Genomic DNA, 11485 nt, shown 5'->3' with positions numbered 1-11485 from the left:
TCATGAGAGTACGTTCAAATTTTATGTATAATCAGTAAATATTTTTTATAAAAATCATCAAATAAGTGAAAAGGGAACAAACAACATATGTACAGTTCCATTTGATACAAGACTATTCTTGTGGTGCATAATATGTTTTGCACAGATTTTACTTTGTGTGAAACTTCAAAAACAGTTATTCTCTGCTGTGGAATAAAAAGTGTACATTGCATTTTTGCACATAACTTTGAATATTCCTGTGAATCTAGGAACCCTGCACTTTCCCTTTTTTATTATTACATTATTGGCCAGTGTGAAGTATTGGTCATGTGGACATCTTGGTTTGGAATGGGAGCCGTGGGCCCTTGTTTCCTCTTCATCTCCTGTAATTGTTGAGAAATCCCACCACTGGTTCATACTGTCTTCCTGGCATTTTGAATTTCACAATCTGGTGGAGGGATGTATAGCCATGCAGGATGCAGTAGAGAGCCATCTGAGTGACGTGTTCCCTGGAGTCTGAGAGGATTCATCTTCATTATCACTGGTATCTGTTTCAAAAATATAAAGTTAAAGTAAGTAAAATTGCAACAAAGGCATCAGAAGAAAAACAGCTTGATATTACACATCAAATTTGATTGCTGCATGTTTTTAAATATGTGAATTTTGACTTGAGACGGGGTAGAGATACATTCTGGTATTTTTTTGGTGAACACAGAAACACATCAGTATATCTGTCAAAAGGAAGGAATGTGCTTTTTAATGTATAAAAGTAATTAACTTTGCTTAATTCCACTTTAGATTGTAAATCTGGAAGCTGAATTTTACTAGCCCATGATGGAGTATGATGGATTTACACTCTGACAACTGCCCTACTTTTAACTATAATTCAACATGTGCTCAAGCAGGTAAGATTTTTTAGCGGGTTCAACTAAGCACTCATTAGACGAAGTGTATGGTTGTTTTTCAGTTCAAAGAAATTCTGATGACACTGAAGTGCTGAATTCAGAAGGGCTTATGACTTACAGACTTTCTTACCCCAAAACACTGCAGCACAGCACACGTTTACACAATGAAATGTATCTCTGCTTTTAACCATCACACTTGGTGAGCAGTGGGCAGCCATGACAGACACCCGGGGAGCAGTGTGTGGGGACAGTCCTTTGCACAGTGGCACTTCAGTGGCACCTAGGCGGTTCGGGATTCGAACCGGTAACCTTCTGATTACGGGGCCGCTTCCTTAACCACTAGGCAGAATAAATGGATCTGTGTTCATAGCGTTCCACTCGGGACAGTATTAAAACAATAAATTATTTTAATTGAATAATCACCTACAGGGTACGGGGTTAATGCAGAGGACACATTTCATTGTGTGCATGTTTGCTGTGCATGCTGTGTATCACAATGACAAAAAAACAAATGCTTTTCACTTCACTGACTATTATAAAACCCTTTTTAATAATCTTAGTACTGCACTGAAAGAAGAAGCGATTAAATTGGCCTTCATCACACAGCAGATGAGGGTTTGACTACATCGTTATTTCAAAATTGTCAATAACTATTTATTATCCTCCCAGTAATTTTTCTATACTTTCCGTGCTCATCAGACAGCGAGGATGAAAGCATCTCCCAATTTCCTTTTTAAAAAACTGATGCCTTTCCAAAGTCTGGTGGTTTGTGCAACACTGGAAGGAAACGGGACCATCTGTGACCCCCTGTATAAATGTACATTCAGAATGGTTCTACACGCAGATAATAAACAGTTACTACAACTGCCAACATAGATCATGTAATACCAACAGAACTAATGTACTGAATTACTAAACTAGTTAACTTCCCCAACATTCCAAATTAAATAACTCAAAGCTGCATTACCATAGAGCAGTGGTCTCAAACTATTTAGAATTATTTTAAACGGTGTAATTCACATAAAACTTTTTTTGTATCTTTGTTTGTATGTTTACCGTGTAACAGCATTCACTGCCTTCAACATGCAATAACTCCCCCAAATTCTACCTATGAAGAATAAAGATATATTAATGAAGGGGACAACATCACTCACTCAGAGATGCAAAGTCGGGGTGACGACGCGCAGCTTGGTAAACATGGAACTTGGTGAGTTAAAACTGTCTAGGACGCCACGTACACTACCGCCATCATCCTCACGTCTCGGCCGCAGTCAGAGCCAGAGCCACGACTCTGCTGTAAACTGCCGTAAAGCGCCAAAAAGACGCCCCGTTGGTAGAGAGATATTGATCCTGGTCGTAAACCTTGTAATAGCAGCGACGGTCGAACTCCCACATTCTGATCCTTTTTTGCAAGTAGCCGAAAAAAAACATTTCATTAGGCGCACTTTAAAATGAGCCCTTAAGGTACATGTGTCAAACTCGCTGACCGCGGGTCACATCACGCGAGATTACTTTATATAGATCTATTATCAAGGCTCGGCGATATGAAGCGCTGATTACACTTAAACTACAGATCCCAAAATGCCGTGCGCTCGTTTCTGAGCGCCTATTCATTTAATCAACATTAGATGTAATTAATACCTAATTGTCAAATCAAATTAAGTACAATTCAAAAACATTGACAATATTTATTGCCACAATACACAGAACTGAACATGTATGACTGCTGATATGTATGTTTTATAGTTTACGAAATAAGAGTAGGGCTAACTAAAATGTAAAAATTGTGCATTTTTAAACAAAGTTCTGAACTTTTTCTGTGTCACATTTTGACTCAGCAGACTCAGGGTGGTAGTAGCCTAGTGGGAACACACTTGCCTATGAACCAGAGATTGGATAGAACCAGGGGTTGAACCAGGTTCAAATCCCACTTAATACCGTTGTGTCCCTGTGCAAGACACTTAGGGCGACTGTCCCTGTAACTACTGATTGTAAATTGCTCTGTATAAGGGCGTCTGATAAATGATGTAAATAAAAGTGTCTTAACCACTTTTATAGAAAATAAACCTTCCTCTTTTTTTATTCAACCCCCCTGCTTTTTTGTCAGTGAGAGAATCGAGCTCTAGCTTGTCCTGCCAGGATTTTAAACCTGGACTTGAATGGGCCATTCTCATACACATGTGGAGGTGCTCGTTCATGAGCTTGGAACAATATTTAGTTTTAATTATTTTCAATGTCGAGAAAGCTGACACCCTGCCTTTGCTGAGCCATCTCACATTATTGTGCAGATCATCATCATCGACTTCTCTGAGGAATTCTCGATGTGATACTGGTAGGAAGAAGATGCCCAAAGAAAACTGATCATTTTCATCATTGTATTCATCACCTCAGCATGATTGATAAATGATGCAATGGTAAGATGCCAGTTCAGAATTGTCTTCTTCCAGTCTCGCTACAGCTCATTTCTCTCTCCCTATCATAGCAGGGGCTCCATCTGCAGTTATTAAAATCACTTTTTTTTTGCACTAGTCCTCTCTTTGTTAACAGCTCCTTAACAGCCAGGTAGATGTCTTCTGGTCTGAAGTGAGGTGAGCCCTAAAAGATCTTCACAGAAGTCTTTGTGGTCTGTGTTGAAATACCCAGCAGACTAACAGCTGAGCATCATCACACAAGTCAGTGGACTCATCCACAGATAAACCTTCAAATGGTGCCATGGCTTCATCTAGCTGGTTTAGCACATCCTGAGACAGTGTTTCCCCTTTCTTTGTGGCAGAAGATGCTAACAACGGTATCTGCTTTATTATTTATTTATTATCTGCTCTGGTTTCCCATCAAGTAACGTTTCAGCTACTGCACTCATGCACTCTTTGACAACCTCTCCATCAGTAAATGGCTTTTTGTGTTGAACACTCATGAGCACATTGTTGGGCAGTGAATGTGTGACTCAGGATCCTGGTGGATTGGGCGTATTGGATTCTGAGACTGCTTATTTTTGGTGATCTCACTTCAGATTTGAGTGGGTATGCTTCCATTATGTCTCATAATGGTTTTTCAAATTGGCACTTTTAATAAGTTCCACGGTTTCTAAACAGATGAGACACACTTGCTCATAAGAACAAATTTATTTATGATAAACATGGACATTTCCATACAATATAAAAAGGGTTTAAAAGCTTTGAGCCACTGAAATCTAATTTATTTAGGGTAAAGGAGAACATGTAGAACACTATTTTCACTGTAGAATTCACATGGGAACTTTGCTCTAATGCACATTAATATGTACACAATTAATATGTACAACAGTTTATTAATATGTACAATTCCATGTAATATAAATAGGAAATAGGGTTTAAACATTTTGACAACTGTTTATGGATGACCTTACTATATAACATCGGAACCAGGGCGAGAGGGAAATCTTGCAAGGCCTTGAGAAACTGGTCACCTGGGCAAGGATATGCATATGGGAAAGTTCCAAGGCAAATTCTACAGTGAAAACAGTGTTGGGCCAGGCAGGTAACATTTGATATTATTTCTACACATCCTATTTTACCCTAAACAGTGGCCCAAAACTTTTAAACCCTATTTATTCTATTGCGGTCTCATGCTGAAGTAAAGAAGTCTGTTCACCCGGATGAGATCAATCAGAATACATGGATCTCTGTTCATAGTGTTCCATTGTGTCCTCTAATGCCCGGGCAGTACCTCCTAAATTAAGAAGTAGTTTTAATTGAGTCATATCCGATACAAACGTATTGTTGGTGTACGGGTCGCCAGCTGCAGGAGCAGGTAGGCCCGCAGGATGTGGTCTTTCTGCAGGCTGGTCCTGAGGAATTGCAATACACGCTCCGGCCACAGGGTGGCGCACATGGGGCGCTGTGGTCGGTCGAGCGCCGTCTGTTTCTCCAGCGCCCGAACAGACACGCGAGTCTCCGGTTCCGTGTTTGAATCCTGCAGGTAAACAGGTTGGTAATGTTGCCTGGAAGATCTTCGTGGACTGGGGCCTTTCTCTGCCATTAAATCCGCCGTTTACATATCTCTGATATTATCATCGCAGTGGAACACGTAAAGAGAGACTTACAGGTCACACACGGACTCATATGACACAACAGGTATTATACAGGCAAGGTTACAGGAAGGAGGAACGCCGACAGAGTTCTACCGCTGCACACACTTGCATGTAATGAAAGACGTCAGCACGCTCAAAAGTTCTCTGCAATCATAAGCAGAGGACCGTACCATAGCATATAACCAATAAGTAAACTAAATTCCAACTGCTTACATGTTCCCTCTACATCGACACATTATACAACTATACTTTTAAAACGGGCCATGCAAACACGTCATTCTAAGTAAATATGACTTATTGGTATGTAAAAAAAAGAGACCCCCCCACGCAGTCCATTTTGGTTTCGTCTGACCTGAGAAGACGACACGTGCGCAGCTGGCTTCATGTGTTATTGGTGCGGTCGCTTGCCGGCGTGTGTCATATAAACGACTCGGGGTTGTAAATGTCATCTCTGCCAATCAAATGAGTTTGTCTGTGCCTTGACGTCACAAAACAGCACCAGATAAAGAAGAGTTTTCCCAAATCGACTGGAAATCTGACCACGAGCGAGCCGCGCGCGGTTTTGGGAAATCTACCATCCAGGTAGCAGCTCCGTTTTCAGTAACTGTCGTGTCGTTCATGTGCGCGGATTAGCAGAAGATCGGAACGTAACCGCGCCGGTGTTCGGATTGTTCGCCTGCGGGGTGCGGTCCTGTTCAGGAAGAAATATCCCGGCACATAACCTCGTGGACCCGGGGCGCCCTGCCACGTGTACCCGCGAGCGTGTTGGTCCCCTGTTGCGTCATGTGCGCGACACGCAGTGACAGGAACAGCCACGTTAATAAGAGGTGCCTGTTGTAATATCGATCATTAAAACAGGCTGATCGGATGTAAGACCCCACGCCTTCGTGTGGGTCACGTGAGCACTGCGCATGTGTGGTTTTTTTGGGGGGGTGGAGGGACCTCCTGATTTGTCATGTTTTCGTGTATTAAAAAGATGCATATATGTTATTGCTACCGTAAATGTGTGTTTCCAGACTTTGATCATATGCATGTTTTTAGCACGGGTGGCCTAGCGGCCCTGTAATCACAAGGTTGTGGGTTCGAATCCTGAACAGCCAAGGTGCCACCTAGCAAAGTACCGTCCCCACACACTTCTGCCTGTCATGGCTGCTCACTGCTCACCCGGGTGATGGTTAAAAGCAGAGGACTCATTTTGTTGTGTCACCGTGCTGTTCTGTGCTGCAGTGTTTCACAATGACAATCACTTTCAGTTTCATCTTAATATAATATCAGAACACTAATTTAGTCATGTGATCAGGAGAAATGTTGGGCTTGTTTTTGGTGCTGATATTTAATAATAGACACTTTATTTGTGAGGTTTTAGGGTGTACAGATATTACCAGATTCATAGTGGTGTGTGTGTATATGCAGTTGCAGTGGATAATCCAGATTCGTTTTCCCTTTGTCTTTTCAGAGTTGTCCCCTTTGACCCTCTGGCCTTGCAGCCATCATGAGGGTCTGCAAGACCTGCGGTGGGACCGACATTGATGTTGACCAGTCCAGGGGAGATGCAGTCTGCATGGGCTGTGGATCGGTCCTGGAGGACAACATCATCGTCTCCGAGGTCACTTTTTCGGAGAGCTCCAGTGGGAAACTATCGGCTGTGGGCCAGTTTGTGGCTGGAGATTGTGAGAGCACACTTACTTAATTATTTACTCACACCCGCTCGTTGGAAACCTAGGCCATGGTGGAAATTGACATTTTTATTTTTCTTTCTCACTGCACATAATGTGTCTTTTAATGGCAACATACTAAAACATCATGTGTTCTTTCTTAGATATCTGATTAATAATCTGATTCAGAGGATATATGTTGGAAGTAGATGGCGAGATCTCCCTAAATTCTTACTGGTGGCTCGCAGGCAGGAGAAGGAAAGCTAATTTAACCCAACCCACAATTTATTATCCCTCCGTATCAGGTCACTAGTGTGGTTTATTAAATTACTTTTACTAGATCCTGTCAGTACACTTACTGCGGGTCTAGCTGTTCTCAATACAGGTTTTTGAATTGCTGTAAGGCAATAAAACCTTTTTTCATTTTTTATTGATAGTATTAATCATTGAAAAACTGAATATTTTTCATAAGATGACACTGTGTGCATAAATTTTCCTTTTTAAAAATTTTACTTTAGGATGTAGTGAAAGTAATTATATATAGGTTTTTCATCTTCTAAATGTAAAAATAAAAATGATTATGGCCACCACTTCCCCAATTTGAAAGTGAAGTGATCATTTTTGTGAAACACAGCACATGGTGCATACAACCCAGAAGCCATGAAAGGTGTCTGGGGAGCAGTGTGTGGGGACGGTGCTTTGCTCAGTGTCACCTCATTGGCACCATTGCGTTTCAGGGATTTGAACCTACAAACCTCTGATGTGCTAGGCCACCACTGCCCCATAAAACATTGACGCAACAACAACCTTTTGAACTCTCACACCGAAAGTGAGAATCAAACCCCTAGTGGGCTGGCGATGGGGCAAAAAGTCCAGTTCAGTGTTTAATCTGATGCAAGGTTGTGATGTATTATTTTTATTATACACACATAAAAACGACACTCATTTGTTTTTTCTTTTTTTTTTTTTCTCAACGATTTTCTGCCATTTCCATGGTTGCGATTGGTCATGGGAACAGGTTGAGCTGTAGAGGTGTTTGTTCCCCAGCAGAGGGCGGTGCTCTATCATTTGTAATGCCCCCTTTAGTACCAATGCCTGAAGCGTTTAATATTCCCTTTCAAAAATATTTCAGTATTTTGTCACTGTGTTTATCTGATCAACACTGTTGCATGTAAATGTCTGTAACGTTTTCTTTGTTTTTCTTGGCTGTTACATTTTGGCCTGGTTCTCGTTTCAGCTGCAGGAAATGCCCCTTCCATGGGTTCTGCTTTTTTTGCGGGGACAGGCAAGGAGTCCCGAGCCCAGACTGTGCAAAATGGTGAGCTCATCGCACACCCGTTGCAAGTAAAATGATTGATTTGAAGATGAGAGTACTTAAAAAAAAAAAAAAAAAAAACATCTTTTTGGCTTTATTTCCTCTTCCAGGTATACATAGCTGCAGAATGATTATCTGATGTATGTGAGGGTGGTTTTGGTATTCATTTTCATATACCTCTACAGCATCATCAATAGCTTATGCCATAAATAAAAATAACCTACACCATAAATAGCACCTGGCCGATTGCTTGCTAATGATTAGTTTGGTGTCATTCGTACTGAATTTATTTATGTCCCCTCATCCACATTCACTAATTACAGGTGAGTCCCCTGGGTCAGTGGTGGGTTAAGTACGTGGGTCAGCTGGTTCACAGGTACCAGGAACCTATTTCTCTTACCGTAGATTCAGCCTGAGCTTATTGGCTGTACTGTACAAAGACTTGGATGAAAAGACTGATTAATATGTCTGTCCGTGGCACTGATGTGAGATGGGACGTCAAATTAAGGGTGGATTTTTAGACTGCAGGACATGACATACACACAAGCTGCTCACATTGTATGTCATGATATTATCATAAATTCTGCAGACTCAACCCTAATAACTGCGTTGGTTCTTTTAAAATACCACAGATTCTGTACAAGATGAGCGCAGAGTTCCAAAAGTGGCTTCTTTTGTACCTACAGCTAGAGAATTCTCAAACCGACCAATTCTCCACTAAATCTGTTTTTACTGCCTGCCTGAAATTTCAATTAAAACAGTGATTTGTTTAGCAGCTGTTGCTAAGTGACTGACTGGTCTCCAGTAACAGCCTCTGTTAGCAGAGCCCTTTAATTATGGGCTGAAGTGATCCTAAAATCCACAGTTCCCAGGGACGTGCATCCTGTAGTCACATGATGTTCAGTTATCTGCGTTCTTTCCCCAGATCTTTCAGATGGGTCACCCCTGGAGGAATGACATCACTTCCTGTGCCTATTAGGATGTCCTCTGGTGCCATACCTTAAATCTCAGACTCTCCGGTCAGATCAGCGACGACGCGCACATCCTAATCTTGCCTCGGCACTGCTGCTCTCTGCGTGTGGCCCTCGTACCGTCTGTCAGATGTGGCCCTCTTGGTTAAATGTTTGGAAATGTTATTCCTTTGAACAGTTCGTTTGTACCAGCCCAGCCAGAAAAAGCCGCAGGGGTCCGTCGCACGACGGTAGTGTGTTTTGTTGTTGTGCTGATGTATAACTCTCGCGACAGATTGGAAGAGAACTTTTCTTTTAATGACGTGTTCAAGGAGTGGCCGTCGCGTGGTTTGGTAAGGGGGGTCTCTTTGTGGCGACACATTGCGATTCTTACTGTGTTGCAGTGTGTGTGTGTGTAGTTAACATGACTGAAGACTGTCTGTGTGGAGATTCATTCTGTCTGAGGTCATCAAATTAGAAAGCGGTTTTGAGAGATTTTCCCATCTGCAAATACCCTAAGATGCGTCTTCAAATGTGCACACACACACACACACACACACACACGCACGCACGCACGCACACACACACTCACGCACTCACTCAGACCTTGTGTATTAGTTGTTGGGATAAACGGCTGTCTGATGTGGCCTGTTTCTTCCCCTCCCTTCCCACATTAAATGTGAACTTGGTTGAGGAAATGTGAGAAAATATGAACGGGGTTACTTGATTACTGTGGAGTTCTGGTACGTGCCCACGCACAACGTTTAGTTTCATCACGCCAATAGAATGGTAGGATGAATAATGTTGATTGTGTATGTGTGTTTTGTGTCTGTCTGTCCAGCAAGACGACAAATAAACCAACTGGGCCGGCAGCTGCAGATGAACCAGCACTGCTTGGACACGGCCTTAAACTTCTACAAGATGGCGCTGTCCAAACGTCTGACTTTTGGCCGCAAGTCGGCACACGTCATCGCCGCCTGCCTCTACATGGTGTGTCGAACGGAGGGGACCCCACGTATCCTTTCCGAATGGATTTATTACGGCTCCAGGGCAAGCTTTTACTTGCTGCACAAGTCTTTTTGATGGAGGAAGAAAATGTACACCGTGAATGTAAATGTGCATATCTGATGAATGGTCGGTGTGTATAACTAGACTGGCGGACAGCTGTCATTGTCCCCAATGGACTTGGTCGGACCAGAGCAACTCCACCTTCACCAACTGGGAAAGCGGACAGCCGGACAACGCAGGCTGTACTGCTGCGTCTTTCACGAACTCTGGCCAATGGGCTGAAGAAAACTGCGGCAGCAGCCTGCCGTTCATCTGCTATGATAATTCATTTATTTATTTTTTACAATGGATATAATGGATGTGTGTTGTGTGTCTCCTCTCATTTATGTAGAATGTTTCCTTCTGTAGATTCTTTAATGTATGTTGGGCTGCAAGTAAAATTCACCTCCAGCACAGACCTAACATGGTCTGAAATTGAACAAACTGTCGTAAATCAGGTAAGAGCATACAAAGACCAATTTTCATACCCATAGAAAGCAACTTTCAACAGCATTCTGTGGTGTTAACATAACAATATATATTTTTTATTGGTCTTTTCAGCTTTATGAAGAGTTTGTTAAACATGGACTGCCCGGCAACATTAAACTGCAGCTAAAAAATGTACAAAGAACACAGAACTAGATTTCTGTCTGAGTATTGGGATGTGGGGAGCTCAGCACATCATAACACAAGTTTTTATCAAGTGCAAAATTGTGTTGGTTGTTGTAAACTACTACCAGGGTGGTAGTAGCCTAGTGGGTAACACACTCGCCTATGAACCAGAAGAACCAGGTTCAATCCCACTTACTACCATTGTGTCCCTGAGCAAGACACTTAACCCTAAATTGCTCCAGGGAGACTGTCCCTGTAACTACTGATTGTAAGTCGCTCTGGATAAGGGCATCTGATCAATGCTGTAAAATAAATGTAAACAACAAGTTATAATATTGCATTGTGTTTATATTCTCATGGGAATGATTCTATGTTCATAATTCCTCTAAACAACAAAATAAATCATGTTTTTATGACCGGAATGTATGAGTAACTTGGGAAACTCCTTTTCAATAACCACTTAATCCATGTTTTTATCACTCAGGGTCTGACATTACCATTGTTTGGAGAGGTAAAATCACATAAAATGTTGAAGAGCTGTGTTTCATAGTGATAGTTAAAAGATCTCCACACACTATGCAACAAGAACTAAACATCTGTGTGGACGTGATGGATGAAGGTCAAGTGGACTGATGTGTACAGAATCTACAACAGAGTGAATAAAAAGATTGTATTCATAGTTGGGGGTCCTAGTGAACCGGAATTGATCTCCTCATCGATGGTAACTTGAAAGCACGTTGTAAGTCGCTCTGGATAAGGGCGTCTGCCAAATGCCGTAAATGTAAATGTGATGTGTCCAGGTTGACCCTGTTCCTGAGCGTGTTAAGATATGAGGTTGATTCAGTTGGTTGGGAGGGCTGAGTGCAGCAATTCTACGTGGCAATAAAACAGACAACCTCAATGTACTGAATAGCCACTAGTTTCCAGCAATGGATGTTTTTCAAGATGCCAGT

At 42.0% G+C, this 11485-nt stretch overlaps 1 protein-coding gene and 1 long non-coding RNA gene across 2 annotated transcripts; one reads left to right on the top strand and one right to left on the bottom strand.

Annotated features, from left to right (window-relative positions):
- Positions 1-2175, bottom strand: LOC114775569 (uncharacterized). Its single transcript, XR_003745067.1, has 2 exons — positions 2039-2175; positions 1-527 (listed from the first exon to the last, which is right to left on the bottom strand). It is a non-coding gene; the product is annotated as an uncharacterized LOC114775569 (long non-coding RNA).
- Positions 2176-5317: 3142 nt separating this feature from the next.
- On the top strand, positions 5318-10954 carry LOC114775566 (transcription factor IIIB 90 kDa subunit-like). The gene is made up of 5 exons (XM_028966565.1): positions 5318-5535; positions 6410-6623; positions 7846-7926; positions 9715-10378; positions 10482-10954. The coding sequence occupies exons 2-4, from the start codon at positions 6446-6448 to the stop codon at positions 9954-9956; spliced, it is 501 nt and encodes a 166-aa protein (XP_028822398.1). The 5' UTR covers positions 5318-5535; positions 6410-6445; the 3' UTR covers positions 9957-10378; positions 10482-10954.
- The last annotated feature ends 531 nt before the right edge of the window (positions 10955-11485 follow it).

Source organism: Denticeps clupeoides, unplaced genomic scaffold (genome assembly GCF_900700375.1).
Source record: "Denticeps clupeoides unplaced genomic scaffold, fDenClu1.1, whole genome shotgun sequence".
In the NCBI taxonomy this organism is placed as follows: domain Eukaryota; kingdom Metazoa; phylum Chordata; class Actinopteri; order Clupeiformes; family Denticipitidae; genus Denticeps; species Denticeps clupeoides.
This window is presented reverse-complemented; position numbering and strand designations above follow the sequence as displayed.